This window comes from Anneissia japonica, unplaced genomic scaffold (assembly GCF_011630105.1).
Source record: "Anneissia japonica isolate Jap-2015-1 unplaced genomic scaffold, ASM1163010v1 scaffold275_len1219475_cov178, whole genome shotgun sequence".
NCBI lineage: Eukaryota > Metazoa > Echinodermata > Crinoidea > Comatulida > Comatulidae > Anneissia > Anneissia japonica.
The window spans coordinates 536,477-559,399 of NW_022752912.1; the positions used below are offsets into that span (position 1 = coordinate 536,477).

At 31.7% G+C, this 22,923-nt stretch overlaps 1 protein-coding gene across 2 annotated transcripts in view; it reads left to right on the forward strand.

The window, feature by feature from the left end:
• LOC117122417 (GTP-binding protein Rit1-like) overlaps nt 1-17,207 on the forward strand; it is a 19,504-nt gene extending 2,297 nt beyond the window's left edge. Inside the window, exons 2-5 of one of the 2 annotated variants that reach the window (XM_033267974.1) lie at nt 84-140; nt 6,021-6,094; nt 10,654-10,845; nt 13,012-17,207. In XM_033267974.1, coding sequence (XP_033123865.1) covers nt 84-140; nt 6,021-6,094; nt 10,654-10,845; nt 13,012-13,248 — 560 coding nt within the window. In that variant the 3' untranslated portion in view covers nt 13,249-17,207. The remainder of the gene's footprint in view (nt 1-83; nt 141-6,020; nt 6,095-10,653; nt 10,846-13,011) is intronic. The other variant, XM_033267973.1, reaches the window with a different exon arrangement.
• The last annotated feature ends 5,716 nt before the right edge of the window (nt 17,208-22,923 follow it).

The window sequence follows — 22,923 nt, forward strand, 5'->3', positions numbered from 1 at the left end:
AGAAGTTCATCAACATAAATTTAGTTGTAATTCTTGTTTTATTATCCATTCAATACTGTTTGATATACTTTGTTATTTTTCAGCTCTGACACTACAGTTTGTTAGTCACAGTTTTTTAGACTATCATGATCCAACAATTGGTACGTATAATTATCATTTTAAATATCTTTGATCTTGATTCAATTTTCATTAAAGTATTCACTAATAATTTATCTACAATGCAGTATGTCTTTACCTAAATAACTATCTACATGTATATCTTCCAACTACAGTCTTTCACTACCACTCCCCCTCCCCCACTAATTTTTTAAACTCTTCAATATTCTTTGTAAGTCAAGACTTTTTTATACCTTGTTTAGAGAACCCCCCCCCCCACAAAATAATGATGATTTCAAATAAAAATATAATTTTATTATTGGCCAATTAGCATACCCGCCGCCACAAAAAAGTGGAAATTTCAGAGAAAAGTAAAGGATTTTCTTTAGTTTTATTACACCCTCCGCTGCCTTGAAATCTCCAAAGATAAGATATATACCGTATATAACTTCCTTATTTAAAATTATATAACTTTAAAGCATTTAACCATCCCATTACTACACTGTATACATTTACCAATAAAATTTTATATTTACTGTATTCCTCCTCCGTCAGGATAATTTTGGCAAACTATTTGCTAAATAAAGAAACAAAGCTTTACTTTATTTAAGCCCTCCTCTAATGATCTTTGAAAAAATAAGTTCGCAAAAGAAGGAATAAAAAAAGTCTCGCCACACCATATAGTAGATGCTAATCTAATTTCAATTGACAATTTAGTCATGAAATTTGTTGAGCAGTTGCAATATTCCACACACATTGAAGCAATACTGATGCCTTGGCTTTCTTAGAAAATAGGCGTTGGCTGTTTTCAAATCACTTTCCATGTACAATTTTGATGAATATTAAACCCAGATGCATTTACATTGCACATCATTTTCTTGGAAACATGTTTAATTGTCTTTGTGTTTCAGTAGCAGAAATTAATTTATTTCACATTGTACTTTAAACCTGTATGACTTCAGAATTTCCATGTGGCAAACTCTACTTTCATTATAATATTTCTGTTTGTCAAAATGAAATGTGTTTTAATATCAAATAGATTGGCAATAGCAAATATGCATTACTTTCTATTTACAATAGTGATAATTGTTGAATATAATTATATAGATTATTGTAATTTTTCTGCTGCTCGTAGCTTATGATGTGATCTTTACTTTTTTTATTATTTTTTATACTGGCAGCCTGTTTAGTAGTATCTTATGCATATATCCTCAAAAAATATTAAATGCACAGTGTATTCATAAATGACTTGAATGTCGTATTGTTTAATTATTTAGATAATAATAAAAATTAATTATTAAAGTGATATGACCTGGCTAGGATGACCAGTATGACCTAAAGTTTACTGATGCAGTGCCAAGTTGACCACACACAAAAATGCTATCTATTGGCCAATATACTGAATAATTACAAGTGTCTAGCATCCCTGGCTTTAAGTACTGCACTAGGACTTGAACTTTAGCAGCTTCAGCTGTTCCCAGGGCAGTCAAAATGCATGTTTTCATTGGTCAGTTGGCTGTAGACTATTGAGCTAAGCCATGGACAAAAGAATTTACATATAAAATGCATGAGGAAATATTTCTCCACAAAATTCTACATAGTAATTCAAAAAAATAAATAATTAAGGATAATGTACCATCATTTCTTTTATGAATTTATGTCAATATTCTGTTGGTATATTTTATAATGGTATTCTAGTATCATTCCTCAATGGTAATTGCATGTTATTAAATTATTATTATTGTTTTTTTTTGCATGTCTTGTATTAGTAGTACTTACAGAATAATGAAATAATCACTACAGTACAGTATAGATTAGGTATTTTTCTCCATTGAATACAACTTCATTATGCATCATTTGATACAATAAATGGCTATTTTTAGAGCTAGTTTATTGAGGTTAATGTGTACTGTACAACACAACTCACTGAGTACACACTGATTATATTTTTTCTCCCCATATCAAAATGTTTACTAAACCTATTATTTTAGTTCTTTTTCCCTCCCAGGAAGCTATATAAGTTATTTATGCACAAGTTCCACTAAAATACACATCATTATATTGTCACAACCAAGCAATTTCTACATTTTTTCTTCTGATTATGGTTAATAATAATAATTTGTTAAAATATCATATTTTATTAAAATTCCTTATTGTAAGCTTTTTTTTTTAATGATAAAACAAAGGTGCCCGTATTATGGGGAAAATAACCAGTCCTCTGTTGTACATGTAGGAGTAGCTGACCTGATAATTTATGCAAATTTAATGAATGAAATAAAGCTTTGACTTCCAGACATCCAACACTGAGTTGAATTTTAATAAGTTAATCAAATATTCCCCCTAAGAAAAAAAGTCCAGTGTTAAGTTTTGACTGTGAGATTTACTTTCATACCAACAGCTTGCATTGTTTTGCTTTACAAGCAACAAAGGACCTCTGTTATTTAGGACAATAGGTTATGTTCAGGTCTGGTTAGACAGTGCAATGCACTATTGTAGTCAGCCTACACAGGTTAATAATGACCTTTTGTCTACCATGTTGTATAGTAATGATAATGATAGAAAATAATGAGTCTGTTTGTTGTGTTGCATGCAGCGATGATCTGGCTTTGTCTTCTGCAAATTTATTTGTAGGTGCTACCCTGGGAATTTATGACTACCAGTGCCTGGATGACTACAATACTCTGAATAAGGCTGTATTGTTTGCTAACCTGACTAATACTGTACTATGATAGTCAAAAATACATTGACTGTTTCTTGATTGTCATCACTCCAGTGTAAATATAAATTAGCATTTTAAATTTCCACATTAATCATCGGTAAAATGATTGTCTAATACTACAAATACAATATAAAAATTTTTGGTTTTTTTCAATTAAACAGACACAGACTAAAAAAATTGTATTTACCACAAGTTATTGATCATACAGTGATCTTCATCAGATGAAAAAAAAAATCCAATAAGAACAACAATAGAGGGTGGATACAAACTCTACATAAAAGGGAGATTTGATTATATAGGCATGCAAGTCTGAAAAGCCATAAAGAACATAATATTAATAATGTTTTTATGGAGAATTAAATGAAACAATAGAGAATGGATAAAAGAAAGTACCATACAATAAATGAATAGTAAGTGAAGATGTTCGGGAAAATACATAACAAATGGACATCCATAAAAGTGTCTGTGGCTTCCTAAATCAATTAGTCAAGTTTATAATTTTCTGTTGTACAATTTCACTCAAAATTGTTCTTAAAATTATTAATTTAATAATTTTCTATTTCAATATTCATAAATCCGGTGTATTATTGAATTTTTGGAAAATTAAAATAACAGTGTACACTTAAGCAACTCTTTCGATCATCAATACATTTATTTGCGTTTGTTTCATTTTAACACAATTTTATGTCAATATTTACTGTTTTTCACACAATAGATCTACAAATGTTAGGTACTGTACAGAATGAATTCAAACTGTAATTTATGAAGAGAAATAAAGAAGAATGTTAGTAGAAATGAGTTGAGAATGCATGTTATTGATTTGACGTTATATGCATACTGTATGTGTCAGAGCTCTACAAATTTATCAATTCATAATGCACCCACATATCATAAATTCATGTTGAAATGGTAAAATGCATAACTACATGCAATATTCATACGTTTTGCATGATATGTGCAGTCAACATACACTCATTTACAATCGAAATTATTCATTAATAAGTTATTATACATACACACTAATACTGTATTCAAGCAGATTTTATAATGCAAGTGCATGCTTCATCCGTTCATTTTAAATCATACTCATTTTTAGTCTTGTTTATACTGTACTTCCCAAATTAGAAATTATGGACCTTGCATTACTATTGCCGACTCGATTGTCTATAAAAGGTGCTACTAGTATTCTATTTCCTGGCTTGCAATTTTACATTATTTTTAAATTGCTATGTTTGCGAAAGTGTGCACAGTTTTCACTCCATAACCTTGCTAAAGAACTCACTGTATTCCTTCTGCTACAGCATACAAAAAGTGCAAACTTTTGATATTACACTTAATACCAAAAATATTAATTAATAGACTAGGCCTATACCACTCAGTGGCATAACAAAGAGGTCCAAGTCTCCGTCTAAGGCTTCTTCAGGGCCCTACTACTACCCTGGGTGAAAAGCCCCTCCCCGATTTTCAAGTAATTTGATGTTTTTTTTTTTATTTTCATGTTCGTGCAGCTTTTAAGGCCCTGCTTGGCCAATGTACAGTTACTACAGTATATTTGGCAAAAATGCTAATAAATATCCTGGGTCTTTTATTGTCTGCCCTGGTGCCCCTGGTTTTAGCCAGTGAGAGTTAATACAGTAGCACTTTCACCACTGATGCCAGTTCTTCCTTGGCCTCATAAGCGATTCTTATGCACAATTATTGAGATTCCAAAATGATCAGCTTTGAATGATGATTTACTCTTTATTGTAATATTTAGCACTCTAAATCTAGCTCTTTAATTGATCTCTTTTGACCTGTGTTGCCAGGATTTGGCCAAGAAAAGCCCCAAGAGCAAAGCGAAAGTAATTGAGCTGGGAACCAGAGGGATATTTGGGTCCCATTGTGGGGTCCAAGGGAAAACCCCTTTGGCTGAAAGCTCTTATTGAATCAATTTCAGAATCTTATAATTTGTGAGCCTTTTAACTGGTATTATTAGACTGGTTTCATGCAAATTTAACATCTGTATTAATAATAATTGTACATACTTTTATATGTGACCGGCTTGGGCAAAACCCTCCATTTGCAGGGAAAATTCAGAATTGAGTTTTTGGCGTTTTCAAATTCTGCATGTAGTCTTCTTTAAAATGGTGTTTGTTTGAAGGAAATTGGTTGAGTATTACCAAAGTTATGAATATTCATTGGATATCAGCCATGGAGGTTTTGTGAAAACAGCTTCCAAAAATTCCAAAATCAATAGTTTATTATTAAGACTTGTATATCTAAATTAATTTTAATACACATTTCAGTTAGATTTAGTGATTGATATTTTATAGAAATGTTCTTCAAAATTTTTTTTAAATCTAAATACATGAACATTTTCAAAATTTGGTTCTCGAATGTTTTGGGTGCTTGTGGGAAATTAAAAATTGCGACAAATGGAGGGTTTTGCCAGAGCCGGTCACATGTCTCCCTGCTTGTACCATTTCCTGAAAGGGGACGTGCTGTACAGTAAAGCCGGGCAATCTCTGCTTTGGACTGTCTTGTGCCGGCGCGATTCTATGAAGATTGGTATGCCACAATTCGCGCTCAATGGATTGAGGTCTAAACAATATAAATTATATTTATTCCTTTTATTCTTTTCAAACCTGCAATAAAATTTGCCATCTGCCTTTCACAAGTAATTGGTCTTCTCATATAAGGCAAAATGTCATTCCGTCATGAGAAATAAAATGCTTGCGATTTATGTGACATCATAATCAAGTAATCTTTTCAAATCAATACTCTATCAGTGTATATCTCAATGAGTCAACCTATTAATTACCTTACTCTTGGTCTGTCTCTTTTGCCTCCCTTTTTGAACCTGTATTTCATTGTAATCTTGTAGATTTATTCATTCTCTACACTGGATGGTTTAATCTCTCTGGGCAATCACATTGTTCTCCTTTAGGTCCCAGTTTACAGTACAGTAATGTAATATTATGCTTTGAGGTTGAATATCTTATGTAAATTTATGTAATGCAATGAGCTTAACGTATCCAATCAGCATTCTGAGGAATATTTTGCTTGACTTACTCTTTCTGAATATTTTTTTAAAAACTAACCTGATGAAAAAAAAAAGACAAAATAATGAATTTGACATTGTATTTATAATACATATCTGTGATTACATCATAATATAAAATTTGAATCTTTGTATAAAATTATTAATTTTAGTGTATTTTTTCAGAGGATGCCTATCAACAACAAACAGTGATAGATGGAGAATCTGGACTTTTAGATATTCTTGACACTGCAGGGCAGGTAAGTGCTTCTAATCAATTAAATATTTATTCATTAAGGAGCATCATTAATCAACCTTTTAGCCCCTTAAAAATCCATTCACAGCCAGTGTCCGTGTTTCCATGACGATTCATCTCGATGATGGATAGTGCTCCTTAGGATAACAATATGAAGCATTCCAAGATAATACAGCTTGGGAGAATTCATTAATTTAAATTATCGTTGTAAACAGCTTTCATTTTGATACAGTAAACTGTAGGTGCTACTTTGCATTACTTATAATAATAAGAAATAATTTAGGTGTTAATTGTAATTAGCAAGTATTGTAGTTTGATTCACATCAAAGATGGGCTCATTTAATAGTAGTAATATGTGACATGATGTGCATTTTTGAGTGCTATTCTTGAAACAGAAAATGAAATTAGGTGTAAACAGATGAAGTTGAGTTTACCAAATTGATTCTTATTACATTTACATTGACCTTGTAACTTGTGTTTTCAAAATAGTGCATCTGACTAATTCCTTGCAAATCATTCTCAAATCAACATGACATGACAATACAGTACATAGTTTACTGTACCTTCCAGTACCATACCACACTCTTTGCTTAAAAGAACTAAGTGTATTTCAAGCACTGCAACAAACATTTTTTCTCTCTGTAGTTGTATTTACCTTAACCAAAATATTGTTAAAATAAAATGATAAATATTAAAATTAATTCTGCTGTTTGCAGTCAAAAATGTGTAATGTTCTAATATACAGTACTGTGCATTATCTTTTTTTCATATCTGTTTTTCTCCTATGTTGACACTTCCCTAATAAATAAGAATTTCATTAAATTTAATTGACTACTTGTTACCATACTGTAGCAACATATTAATTTATGATCTGGTATCAATTTTGAATGAATTTTTTTTAAAGAAAGACTTGCGAAAATATAGGCATACCTTTTGTTTAGATGAGGTTTATGCAAAGGAAAATATTTTCATTATATGTAGGTTTGATTGACACAAAAAATAAAACTCTATTTTGTTTTAAAAATCATTGAATACATTTAGTTCACAGCTAGCTAGACAAAAAAGAACGCATTGATGTCTGCATCTCATTTTGTAACCATCCAGGGACTTGAAAATGTCAGCTTACTGTAGCTTGAGGCAAATTATGCATTGCTCACTCACAGAGTCTGACTCTCTATTCTGTGTTTCTATATTCCTAGAATAAGTAACATAATTATGATATAACCATTTGTGGAACACTATTCTTGGAATTGAATGTGCAATCTCTTTAACAGATGCTTTCATTTACTAATGTAATAAGATATTCTATTATCATAAGATATTGTAGATTATAGTTTTCCTTTAGAAATATGCAATGATAATTAATTTTTTTTATTTGCATTAATTATAAGCTTCTGAGCTAAAGCTGCTTACCCTGGGGAACCTTTCATATTATTAACTTGTGTCATTTTCATGTATATGTCATTTGCTTATATCATTATGTACATAATGGAGTGACTGCATTGCGCATCAGAATGGGTTTATTTTGATGAGCCACAGTACAGTATGTTAATGTGATAATGCGCTGTATTTTTAGGTTGAAAGTAGCTAGATGAGAACTTTACTCAATAACTGGTTAGAATGTCTGCTAAGTGAAGTAAAGGGAAAGGAAATATAATGTTTAATTGTTATTATTATTATTAATAATAATAATAATAATAATAATTTTAATAATGATAATGATAAATGGATTTATATAGCACAAATAAAAAGAGTCTCTATGCGCTCAACAAAAGGTAAGAAGACAATGAAAAGATGGAAAAAGAAATAAGCAAGAAAAAAAACACCAAGCTAGCACCCAAAATGAAGCATTAGGTTACACCAAAGAGTATTAATAGAACAAGAGAACAAAGTCCCGTTCGTAAAAACGTCACGCCTGTGTAGGACGCCCACTAACGGTTGTATGTTCTTTTTATTACCCAGTGCAGCGCGGTAGAAGTAGGCCCGCTATAAACTCAGTTAGCAGAAAACAAAGGTACAGTATCTTGTGGAGAACAGATAAACAGACAAACCGACCATGCGCGGTGGAGTACTGGGTAATAAAAAACATACAAGCGTTAGTTGGCGTCCTACGCTAGCTGCGTAGGGCGTATCGTTTTTTTACAATCTCAATGAGCGTTGTTGGCTCTCTTGTTCTAAAATACTCTTTGGTTACACCGCCAATTAACATGTGAAAAATAATAATTTTTTTAGGTTTTTGTTATTGTATTTGATACTGAAGTCCAACAGCTTTAGGTTTTGCCACTTATTAAAATGCAGTATGCTCTATAATCTGAGTCTTCTTATTTTGAGGTTAGGGAGTGAAGTTTGTTCATGAGGAAATGTCCTTAAATTTGTAGCTTAAACTAGTTGAACCATACACAGGCCTCTGGAATTGAAGACAGGCATCTTAACCACTAAGCTCCAGCTACACTTCAGTTGATACAATTAAAGTTGTTTATGCCAAAATTGGGAATAACAATTTAAGTAATAATATAAGTATGTGAAACCTTGAATTGAAGCCCTGGGCTTCTTTTTCTTTTTTTTTTTTTGTGAACTTTGGATATGGGCTTCTTTTCAAGGCTACTTTTGCGAAATAAAGAGGGGGGCTTAAAAAGATGAGCTTCTTCCCGGGATTAAGCCCGTTTGTGCTTTAATTCGAGGTTTTACAGTACTATAAATATAATCATGTTAATGTTAATAATTATTTGGTAATAATAATGATGATTATTATAATAGAATATTTTTAATTATGAAAATGGTAATGATAATACTGTGATGAAAATACTGCACCTACTGTTATATGAAAAGTTCAATTAAAATTGATTTTATATTTTTGCTAAACATGCAGTAGAAGATGCTGCTGTATAACTATAATTTTTAAAGAGTTGTTTTGAAGCTCTTGCTTTTCTTGTTTAGATTTAATTATAAATGTTAATTTACCATTTGATAAGGAATTCTTGAACATCATTACATTATTGTATCATAAAATGTATACTGAAACAACCATATCCTTGTGCAGAAGTGATGTCATTAACTTAATAACGTACTCAAGCATGTATGTTAGTTCCAGGGTACTGTACTATACTGTATAACTAATTGTGTCTGGTGAACTTATCTTTACAGTAAGTGCTGCCAAGATATTAATAAAAAAAAAATTAAAATAGAAAATGAACAGATTTTTTAATGAAACTATGCAATACAATTATGCAATAAAGTGGTCATTAGCACACAACATTTTACAGTACATTTATACATGTAACTTCATTACATTTATTCAGTAGTTCAGATTTTTACTTTGTCCGTTATTATTATGAATGAACCTGAGGATTGAATCTCAATCTTTTGTTTTCCTGAAACAGGCCTATTTAATACCAAGAAAAGATTAATCTTATAAATTAACAAACAATGATTGAATAATATTTTAGTATAGTAAACACATTAGAATTACTAGATGGGCTGTAACCATATTGTGGATGCTATTATATACAGTATTAAGCAGTCATGAAAATCCGTCCAGAAAGATCATTTTTATGGAATTCCTAACATATAAAAAAGGCACAGTGAATGTGCAAACGCTGTCATCTCATCTAAATACACGTACTCTGCGTGAATATTACATGCATCTCTGTACTCTAGTTTTCATCTCAGTCTAAACACATATAGTACTCTGTGTGAGCATTACACGCACATCCGTACTAGTTTTTATTTAGTCTCAAATTGTTCTCTACAATTTGAGAAAGTGTTGCCATGATGATGACCTTTAAGTGTTGACCTTTAAAAGTCAAATGTATTATCAATTGTAGGTATTGCAATATTGTATGCAAGCATGATCAATGTTCTGTTGATTGTACTACAGTAACTGTATTGTCCTAGTTATATCATTTTATTCTACTGTATGTTTTTAGATGTTTCAATCAATCATAGTGTTTGAGATCATTTTATTCTATGTTTTTAGATGATTAAATTTTGATGCCTGAGTGCATTAAATTAATTTAATTTAATTGCATAGAAAAACAGAGTATAGACTGTATGAGATTGTACTTTAGAGTATCAGCCTTCAAAAATATTCATGCAAGTCAGTGTTGCCAGGTTCGTCAGTGTTGAAATAGATTAGGTCAATGTTTTTTACTGTTTTTTAATTATCTGTATAGTAATTGAAAGACTTTGGGTTTAATATTTCAAGATTTCTTTACTGATTACCACATTTATACATGTGATGCATTCATTGGTTACATTAAATTGTAAAATATACTGTTGAAAGATAAAAAGTTAAATAAATTATAACAATAAACTTCAAATATACAATTAATTAATTCTGGTTCCTTTGTTTGATTTGTTTTATAAATTATCAAATAACATAATTAATGTAATATTTAATTATTTAAACTCACACTTTCTGTTTCTTCCATAGACATTTAAATATTAAGACTAGGTACTATAGTTTAATAAAATTTTTAAAATGTGATAAAACAACAATCAATACAAATATTGATAGCCTAATAAAGAAATACTAAGTAGAACTCATTTTTCCTTAAATTTTAGGCAGAATTCACAGCAATGCGAGACCAATACATGAGGGGAGGAGAGGGGTTCATCATCTGTTACTCAATCACAGACAGACGGAGCTTTGAAGAAGCGGCAGAATTTAAGAAACTTATAGAGCGTGTACGAAACACAGACGATATCCCAATTGTACTTGTCGGAAATAAGTACGACCTAGAAAATTTACGAGTAGTAAGTATCTAACATCTTATCAGCAATAGACAAGTTGATGGATTAAAAATCTACTATATTTTTTGTTAATTTCTCTATATTTTGCAGACTTTATACATTGTTTCATCAATACAACATCCTTCGATATTGATGATTTATTATAAAAATAACATTTAGTTTTTGCCTGCTAGCCTTCAGTGTTAAAAAATTAGAAAACAAAATTTTAGTGTATTTTTCCTGCCCGCTTACAATCTTTCAAAAATCAGGTTTGTTGAACAAAGCATGTCTCGCCTGTATGTTTATTATTTGTATTTGTGACAAAGACAAGCCAAACCAGTCACTGGTTGTATTAATCAATTGTTAGTTATTAACACAAGGTTAAACTGTAGAATGAGAGCTATAAAACCATCACCAAATCGTTACAAAATTATGTTTTGACATTGAAAAGGGGAATATAATATATAAAGGTTAGTTTAGTGCAATAAAATAGATTTCAAAAAATTTAGACATTCCAGCATGTTTTGGCCATTACCTTTGAAACACCATTTGTAACGAGTTACTGGTTTGGCTTGTCTTTGCCACATTTGTTGTATCCTCGCTTCACCCCATCACTGAAATCTCCCCTTTTCAGGACCTGTTTTTTTTTGTAATTGACTAATCATTGATGAAAGACAGATTTATCCAAATGGTGCTTCACATGCCAAAACCAACATCAGTTACAAAAACATGAAAATCGACTTAATATTTCATATTCTTCACATAAGCTTTAAAATGATGGGTCATTTACTCGACTTCCTATTGCTAAAGTTGTGAGTAAAATTATTAGGCTTTTCTGTACTAAGGTATACAATACTACCACATTCTTACTGTACGCTAATTAGCGACAGTATACTGGTTTTGGAATGGCAAGCCTCTTTATACTGTATCTGGTTCGTCAGTTGTGAGTGAATGAGGGTAGGAGGAGAAAACTATACTGTGTAATATCGACAGCCGAGATCTGGTGAAGCAGGAAAAGCATAGCATAATTTTATTCTTCTGAAAAGGAAGTTCAAACTTATCATGAAAGAGGTCCTTATATTATGTACAGGGTCATCAGGACCGTAGGCAGGATTTTCGATGGGGAGGTGCGCTGTGCGACCAAATCGGACCTTAGGATGAGCGACCGCCTAGGGATCCCCGCGATAGTGGGTGGGGGGTTGCGAATTCCCTGAAAGCTCCAACAAATTAGCATTTTGGAAGCCTTATAATGTGACTTCTGAAACCCATAATTCGTAATATTCTATTAAAATTGTCATTCATTTGGGTATTATTTAGAAACCTAAAGCAGAAATAGATGGTGAGGGTGCAGGGAGGAACTTTCACAGACGGAAGGTCAATACTACCTCAGGCCCACCATGGTTGGGGCTGAGGTAAGAAAATTTATGATTATGGCACCTTCTAGATGTGGCCGGAAATGGCACTCTCATACAAAATTTAATTATGTTTTTTCTTTTTCTCCATTTTTTTGTAATTTTTAGGGTGCCCCCCCCCCCCCTTGAATCTGCGACTTTGAAGTTGTAAATGTTATGTCCTTTACATCTGTAGGCCTACATATGACATGGATCAATCTGCAATCGCTGGTGCTGATAATTTCCAACAGATTTTGTAGCACATTATTCACATAAAATCATTATACACATAAAATCAACGGTTAGAAGAGCGGCAAAAAAAATGTAACGCATGCATTTCACGATAATTAGGAAAGATTTTAGTAAATTAATACGTTTTAAAAAGTGGACTTTTTGAAATTTGGTGGTCCAGGTTATGTCCTGTACATCTGCAGGCCTACAGATAACATTGTTCATATTATAGATCAATCTGCAATAACAGGAGACGATTAATTTCCCATAAATTTAATACCATATTAAAAATCAACGGTTAGATGAGCTAGCGAATATATAATGCAATGTATGCTATAGCATTTCGTGATAATTAGGAACAATTTTGTGAAATAAACCCCCGCCCCACCCCCGCCTATGGGCTTGGTCATTTGCCTGATTTTTCAACCCAGTTTCTAAGATTACATTATATAGTCTTCTTGTGAATGCCCTCTTCTCTACTGTTAAATTTATTATTTGAAATATTTAGTGCTTTCTCATTTTGACACTTAAAACTGTACAGTACTTATTTTCTATGTTTTAATTCCAGGTAACACTTGAAGAAGGCCAAGCACTAGGCCGCGAATTTGGTTGTCCATTTTTTGAGACCTCGGCAGCCCTTAGACACTTTGTCGACGATGTCTTCCACACATTGGTTAGGGACATAAGGAAGAAGGAAAAAGCTGTAGCAATGGAGAAAGATGCCAAGAAGAAGAATAAACACAAACTAAGGAATCTTGTTCACCGTGTCATGCGCAAACAAAAAAGTGGTACATTGAAATCATGAATAATGTGAGCAACTTATTAACGATGGTGCTTTTGGGGGATTTCACAACAGTGCAAGAAGACAACCATACAAGACTTCTTTTTTTTTATATATACAACAACCATCATACTAAACGAGACCAAGTACAGAATATTCAGCTGTTTTTGGACAAGATCAAATATATTTTACATCTAATATTTGGAAAAGAAAGCGATTATGTATGAGGATCATACTTATCCTGTTGGTAAAGCAATCAAAATTTTAAGGGAATTGAATCAATATATATCTATGTAAAAGAAAACTTCTTTCTTGGTTAAAGTGGCCAATGACTATACTTAATTTAAAAAAATGTATATCCTTTTAGTTCAGGAAGAATAAATTAATGAAATGTTATGAAACATGATTTATTGTAATATGCAGACATGCTGCGATGCTTTCACTAGCAAATGCTATTTCATACATTCCTAAACTCATAACCTAGCTCATTGAAGGATGTTATGATTTGGGTGTATATTGAGGTGAAAGGTCACAATCTATGTTGACAAACAGCATGCAGTATGCTCTTATGAACAACTCTAGGGCCTTCAACATTTTCATGTGTTTCTATTGGGAAAAAGAACCATGATGTGTGAAGTAGCGTATGTGTAGGAATCATAGATACTGTACATACATAATTAATATGCATACATAGTTTATATACATACATATACATAATTAATTTGCATACATAATTAATATGAATACATAATTAATATGAATACATAATTAATGTGCATACATACTTATGCATGTTTGTATTAACTGTATGTTTAAATTTATTTTAGTACATACATTCTCATATGTTAATGCATATGGCATACTTTCATGCATAAATATAGATATACAGTAGTAATGCATGGAGACATCTAAGGTATGCATAGATTGTGAATAATGTACACAAAATTACATTTATATTTCAGATATGATTATGCCACATACAGGGTGTGTTGGCTTATGCAAGGTATAATTTGTCGTAAATGAAAATATTGTAATTTGAAAATGATGTAAAGTGGCAAATCTGTCCTTTCCTTTAAATTGATTGATTTAATTCTGCATGTCCCTTCCTAGTCTTGCAGGCCTGTTTTATTTGTCTTTAAAATTCTGGGTCTGTCCCCTGAAACTTTTGTGTCTTAAGGACCAAAGCATGAGAAGAAAAAAATTCATGACAATTGATTTTTTACCCCGATTGAGATGTTAAAATATTGATATTCGACAATTTTAAATATTACCTATTGTTATCTCATCATTTCATCAGAGTCAAAATACTTGTCTGGAGAAAAAGATTTAAAAAATGAAATATTTTTTCTTTGCATAATATTTGAAGAGATATGGTAGAAGTGATGTTTAAAAAAAAATTCAGTCTTATAACAAACTTTTTATGTTCTTGAAAAATGAATTCATTTTATATTCTTAAAACAAACTTCTACCCAGAGAGCCTGTAGTAGAAGAGTAAGTCACAAACATGTTTCTTTTTTTTTTACATATTGCAAGGAATAAGATCAGTGTGCATGATGATTAAATTATATAACATTTTTAGGTTACCATGTGATAATCCTTTATTTACTTTCACAAAATGTGTTTTATTGTAAGAACAACAAGTGGTATTACTTATATTGTTGCAGAAATGAAATTATTAGTGACTGTCATTAAGTTATGTATGTCTGTTACGACATACTCAAACAGTGGCATATCTAGGGGATGATGTGGTCACAAAGGTTAAGTGGGAGGGCTCGTTGATAAAGTAGGGTGGGGGCGCTATCTGACAAAATAAGGGGGTACGAGTTAATTTTTAACTACTGCAGCATAATTTATTTGCTTAAAAAATTTCCAGTTGGGGGGAGAAAATTGAGGTGCAAGCTTTTTTTTTTTTTAAGAGGGCCTGTGGCTCCCCGCACACCTTATGTGCCACTGAGCTCTGCATGTCCTATAGGGGGTGGGGGCGCTTAGACTACACTGATGCAACCACTACTGTAGGCGTGCCACCTAATATACATCTAAGCCTAGAAAGGTAGAACTGAAGTTTGTTTTAAGAATGCATGTGAATCCCCAAGTGAGCACTCACGATAAGAGGCATTTGTTGTGCATATCATTACACTCTTTGTGTACTTGCATATAAGTATTACATGTTGCTATTTTTTCGTTATATATTTTGTCAGTTTTTTAAAGTAAGTTTTATTTCAAAATGTGAAATAAATCGTAAACATTACGTTTTATTTCTAGCATAAATGTGTAAAAAATATAAGAAATTTATTGAATAATTTTTAACAAGATACAACAATCAGAATTTTATTGAACTTATGTTGAATTATTCTTTTTCTATTCTGTACATTGAATCCAGTAGAAAGTCTATTTATATAGGATTATTATTGAAAAAAAAAGAGTTTTTAGTTACTGGTATGTTATCAGACTACCGTGAATGATTAATTTATGATTATAATTCCTAACCTCTTTCCACATAAGGATTTATTTGATATGCATGATGCTGTCATATTACATGGGCAATGTTCAGGGTTTAAAATAGTTCTGGACCAATGTTCGGAGATATCATGTTTTTTTTTTTTTCCCATGGTTATGGGCACAACAATTTTTTTCGCCATTCCTGATGATAATGTATCACGCCCCAATGTAGCCAAGTCACAGATATCTGTCACATGAAACTTGATACAGCAGTTTGGGCAGAATTTTAGAAAAATTGAAGAACATAATACTGTATATTACCACAATGATTCATAAACAATTGTGTTAATAAAATAGAATAGTTTTGCAGGTAATGGGTTCTTCAAACCCCAAATCACATTAAATATGCAAAATAAAACAATTTTGGCTCCTGATATTAGAATAATCATAGATACGATATGAGAATGCATTTATTATCTGTGAATATAGCAATCTCTAAAATTGCTGTTATGCTCCCAAATTTATTTACTAACAATAATTGAGTTTAGGCTCAAATATCATTGATATTATGTGAACATAAATACGAATCCTAAGGTAAGGTAGAAAAAACGTTTTACAAGAGGCTGTTTCAAAAAATCAGCTCCTTTGTGAAAATGTTTTCTTGGTTGAGGATCCTTACTTATAAGTGTTTTGATATATTATCATGCAACAATATTTTGTTTGCATTGGGACCCTAGTACAATTCTCTATGTTGGAAGATGAATATTTGATTGGGAAACATTTGAAATTCATTTTGTGGCAAAAAAAAATTATATGGTGAACACATGTGATGGTTCAGTTCATAAACTGATTCTTGGGCAAGAGAGTATTACATTGCCTTCCTTTTATCCCAGGATTATTGACATGGGTGCTTGATTTATAGAGTTAACTTCAGTGATGGTACGAGCAAGTAAACCAGGGGCACATTAATATTACTTTATCACCACAGATATCTAATATATTTTTTATTTTTATTTTCTTTTTTTATAGTTTTAGCGGGGGAACAACAATCTTGATCAGTATCTCATGTAAAGTGAACAAGGATTGATAAATGTGGACCAGGGGTGCCAAGAGGGGAAACTGTAACGGGCAAGGGTTGTTGTGGGCCCCCAGCGACGAGCGCGAAGCGCGAGAATGAATGCGCCGAAGGCACAAATATTTGTTTTTATGGGGGCCCTGTCAATCTGGAGGGGCCCATTATTAGGGGACCCATGCCATTATTGAGGGCTTATAATAGTAATTATTATTTTTGAAAACAATATTGAAAAAAAAGTGCTACCTACAATCCCGGGGGTCTTTCCCCCTGCCTTCCCCTTCCCCTCTTGGTGGCACTGATGTGGTCATTAATTTGTTATTAAGTTGTAAAATATCTTTCAGTATATTCCGTCACTTTTAAAGTTGAGGATTGAAAACTGTTGATGTTTCCAAATTGACAATAATAGTAACTAAATGAATTATGTTATCAATTATTTATGTGGTTTAAAATCAAGACAACAGAAATCCTGGTTTGTTGTAATTTTGTCAGTTCTGTGTTGGATGTTGGTTTTTGTATGTTTTTTGTTTTTTTTAGTGTCAGTTCCAGGAACTAATATCAAAACAACTTGAACATTATTATACTAATACTATAATAGCATTCGAAATACCACTGTGTTTATGAATATAGAGTACCACAGTCGTGTCGTCACAACACCAGGTGGCGCCCTCTGGATGTTGGTAACCATTTATTACGCCTGAATGACTTCATAATCTTAATGGTTTAGAATAGGCTTTCTGGAATAGGCATTTTAAAACCTAATAATTTACCATCAAAATGTACTAAAAACACAAAAAGCTTGCATTATGTTAGTATATCAAACACATTTAATCATCAATTAACATTTGCAAAGAAAAATTAACATACAACTTCTTAATAATTACGTTAGAAATTGGGATCAATGGTTTGTCAGTGGAGAAATTTGCGTTGGTTGAACGCATTTTGTGTCAGCAATAGCAACGGAGTAGTATCACGTGGTATCGTGACGTAACACTGTAGTACTCTATGCTTTTTGTATTTGTATTTTTGTGGAAACAAGTGATGGTGTGGCTTTGTATTCGAAGCTGAGGCACTAGGCCGGCACTTGTTTGCATTTTGGGGGGGGGGGAAGATATGTTATCCACAATGTCTCCCTCCATTCATGGAAGTATAAGATAAAATAATATTATGTCTCCATGCTCCACCTAATTTTAAGGTAGTATCTGAAAGGTTTGAAGACCAATGTATTGATTTATAGCTGCAACATTATAGAATACCCATCACCCAGGGGAACTGAATTTGTTCTATTGGTTTTTGATACAGTGACTAGGTTAATAATGTGAAGCCCATAGAGGCCTTTGCATTAAGCATGCTATATAAGACCGACATATTATTATTATTATTATAACATATAGAACTTATATTTATAGTTTGAATTGATCGAAAATGAATGTGAAAATGTGGTTCTGTGCTTATAATGTGTGTGTGTGTACAAAGTGACATAGATAGAATTGCTTGTAATATTTCTAGCTACTCTAAAACTTTACTCTGAATAAGGAATCAATTTTGCCCAAAAGATATCAAATTAACATTACTTATTTTTAATTCTGTTACTAATTTATGAAAATAAATATTGGTTTTAATACTTAGATTTTTTTTCTATTTTTTATTTATGATAAATACAACATACCACCATCTTTTTGTATGCATTTTTGTTTTTTAATTCTTATTGATAAATTATTTTTTGAGGATTTCATTTTTTAAATGTTTTCTTTAAAACCTGGTATAAAAGCTGAGGAAACTTTTTTGTTGATAAAGCATTCAAAAACCTTTTGTACTTCTGTTTGCTTTCTTTTATATAGAAGAACATTTGTAACCATGGTACCAAATAGTGAATGGGTAAAAATACCTTTCCAAAGAATAAAACAAGGTAAAAACTCTGCAGAAATAGGATTAGTGTGCCTGTGCTAAAGAACTTGTTATATTAGATATGAACTCTAAACCTCTAAACACTATAAAGTTTATGTAGCAAGTACCTGTGATTTGCCCATATATGGGTTTGGTATGACATTATCATGCCCATATATGGGTGTGGTATAACATCATTGTACCTATATGTATATATCACAAGTATTTGTCATAGAAAACGTATTAGGGTGCTTAGAGCTTATGGATGCAGTGGTCACTGCATATACATATGTCAATAAATACATTTTGTTGTGATATTTTGTACATGTATAATGTTAAGAATCAATAGCGCAATAAAATTATGTTCAAACTTAGAATTCAAATATTTGTAATGTCATTGATTACAAACCTGTATAATATACTCATCTCAGCTTATATATTAAAAATGTAGTCTTTTTATAAAATATAAATTTGAGATTGATCCATTGGTATTTTATGGATGAATTAAAGATAGGCCATAATACTATTTATTTTAATTATAAATACTGTGTATTAATTATAATGGTGATGATGATGGTGATACTATAATAATAATGGTGATGATGATGTCAAATGATGATACTATAATTCAGTAATATCATCGTTAATTATCATCATGATTGCGATGTTAACGGTGGTGATGATAATGTTTATGATACTATAATATTAATGATGATAATAATGGTGGTGATGATGATGATATCATAAATACTTGACTTAAAAAATATAATTATAAATGAAATATCTTTGAATTTACAGTATTGTATAGTATTAATTTACTTTATTTACATGGACATCAAATTTGGAAATTACATGCAAATACATTACTGTACAGTGCTGTATAAAATGATTATATTTAGAGAGCATTTAAAACTAGTTGTTTAGATTATTTTTAACATTCCTATGCGTCAGTATTTAGATGATTAAAGTATACTACAGGTAATAGGGATTCATGCAGTGTGTAATATTAAAGACCACTTGAAAATTAGCATAAGTGAGTTGTTAATAAATGATAATTGAATGGCTAGTAACGAGTTATACTGTAGTCACTGTTGCTAGGAAAACAGAAGCTGGTTGAGATTTCAGCCTCGAAGCTCAGTGTATGATGCTGCTGTAAACAAACTTAATATCTCTGACGTCTTGCGTTCTATTTGCGTCATCTTTTAGCTGATAATTATTATCACTACTTTGAATATGAACTATTGCATTGCTGTCACTGCAATTCCTATATCTTGCATATTTATCAAACAGCTTCGTTACTCAAGTTAGATTCAATTGTATTGATCCACTTCCCTCTAACTGGAATCAACCATTATCTAATAGGTAGTTCTTTAAAATATTTTTTTTTTTCGCTTCCTTTAAAACTTTGCTGCCTTCAGTAGTTTTGTTCATGAATCTGGTTTTCAATGCAAAACCCAATTTAAAATGCTATTCTTGTACTCTCTGTTCATTCATAAAGCTTTTGAAAATTCTGAGCAGATCCAGATGATAGATCTCCTCCCCAAACAGTCAAGTTTCAAGTCATTTATTTAAGTATTGATTGAAATTGTTAAATCTGCAGTTGTATTAGGCTTAGGCCCATAGACCCTAACAATAGAAGAGAACACACTCCAAGCTACCCCTTCAGACCTGACCATGGCCATTCCACCATTCCCTGTGGAAAAAAATGTATTGTCATTTTATAATCACTTAAAATGAGGTTCCTATCAGGTTTGACATAGGCTTAATAGTTATATATAGAACTAAAGAATGGACGAATAAAGCAAATGTTATATAAACTTGACACCAAACCAAAACTTTTCTAAGCTAAGATACATTACAGCCCAGTGACTGACCCCTCTATATGAAATGGAATATTCGTATTGATCCAGGCACTCCTGAACTGCGTGTGAATTATATCCAGGGTATGTTCTCCGGACAAAACACTATCTTACCCTGCAGAATCTTGCATAATAATTATTATAGTTGACAATGAATATATTTCTTTATATTTAGCTCACAAGATAGACGTTCTATAAATCTATAACATTAAAATTAATTTCTTGTGTGTCATAAATTATCTGCCAAATATTAATTATCAATAATGCAGATTGTGCATACCGCATTGTGTACCGCTACGAACGTTTGGCATGTGCAAGGGGCCGGGGATGTAGGGAATTATTGTGATGTGTATCTCTGGTTTACATATAATGGTATTGACCAAATATAAATTGATCATTTTCTCAGAAGCAATGTTTCATGCATTTTGGCTTTCTTGCAAACGTAAGACAAACACAATTCTCTGCTGTCGTCAATGTGTAGGTAGAGTGCAATTTACATATCATTAGTTTACGACGACACGGTGTGCGCAGTTTAAACGATTGCTACTAGACTAGTTGCATATTCAATACGGTACTCTTATTATCATAATTATTGACAATGATGAGAAGCGATATAGCATTGTGGGCGGGGCGGGGGCGGGAATGTGTGACGATAGAGTACAGTACATTTAAAGACGTGTTTTCCCCTGAAAATGACCAAAAAATATCATTAATAAATAGTTTTGAAATTAACTTGCTTATTTGACAGTAACGTACAAATTATTGACATAACAATTATTGAATTTAGAAAATGTCTACCCTGACATTTTTTCTTGATAATGATAATAACAGTAAGTGTTTCTGTCATTTTTGTTGTAAATTTATGAGTAAACATTTTTTTTAAATACACCGAAGTGGCGGATTCAAATCTTTTTTCAAAATAATCAAACAAAAAAAAGGGAAATTATAATTAAATTTAGGTCCGAGAGTGCCATTTCCCGGCCATATAAAGGTGCCATAATCATAAATTTGGGGCATGGGGCAATACATAAGGCGTGATTACATAGGCCTAATTTAGCTCTCTCTTCTCCATGGGACTGTGTTGAATTGCCTTGGTGTACAAAGTCCGATTGAGTCCCGGGTTGAGCACCTTAGGCTTATATCCATTTGACTCAAGTCTGAGCAACACGACATTATATTTAATAACTAAATATTATACCGTATTTAATATGTAATAAGTCCTCCTTATAATACTGAACACTGTAGATGACCTTGTTCATTTTAGTTTTCCAGATTATAATAATTATTATAATAAGAACAATAATAATAATAATAATAATAAGAGTGATAATAATGATGGATGATGATGATGATGATGATGACGACGACGACGATGATGATGATGATGATGAGGATGATGATGATCGATGCTGAGTGATGATGATTATAAATTATGTATGATGATGATAATACTGTACAAATACAAAATTATAGTAACTAAGGTTTAAGTAAAATACTAAGATTAATTATGTTTTTGTTTGTTATTATTACTGTAATGTGTAATTATTAGCTTTGTCAACTAATTTAGAGTTGTTTCAGCGAAGCTCAGAGTGAATGAACGAAAACCCGATTCCGCTTGTTTATTTCGATTTAATATAGAGGGCGGCAAACTTGCGATACTTAAAAGAGAACTAGCAAAATGATTTTTTGTTCTAGAGGGGAATTTTGATATGCCATTTATAATAGAATCAACCTTAAAATCGTTTTTTGGCAATTTCTTATTAGGTTATAGGCCATTATATATTATTTAATCGTGACGTCACTGGCGAAAAATGTAACAAAAGATCGTGCAAATAAAACCGCGTAGGTATCCACCGCTTTTGCGTGCATGCTGTAACCATGGTTGTTGTAACTTGCATATATCAGTTCATAGGCCTATAACTGCATCAGCCGTTGTCAACAAATGAGTTACAGCCACGGTTACAGCATGCACGCAAAGATCGTACGCGGCGGATACGGTAAAATCGTATATAATGGCCTATAACTTCATTAAATATAACTAAATTCTTTGATATGGAATGATGATATATATTATATATATTTGAACAGCTGTGACAAAATGATTAAGAAAATTTCCTCCTTCTGTTGCATTTGATCTCTTTTTGCAGGGATTTCCAGTTTCCCTGATTTTTTTTTTTTTTTTTTTTTTTTTTTTTTTTTTTTTTTTTTTTTTTTTTTTTGATTTTTTTTTTTTTTGTCGTCTTGCTGTTTTTATGAGACAACTACTGTAAATGAAATCCAAATCTCACTTTTTTAATTAATTGGTAGCTCCTGTAACATTTCTTGTTATATTAATTTTACCAATGTTTGTCGTATTTTGTCTTAGCTTTGCACTTCGTAAGCCGAGTAGTTTTATTGCTTTTTGGTAGTGTAGATGAGGGTGACTCAAATAGTTACTTTAAT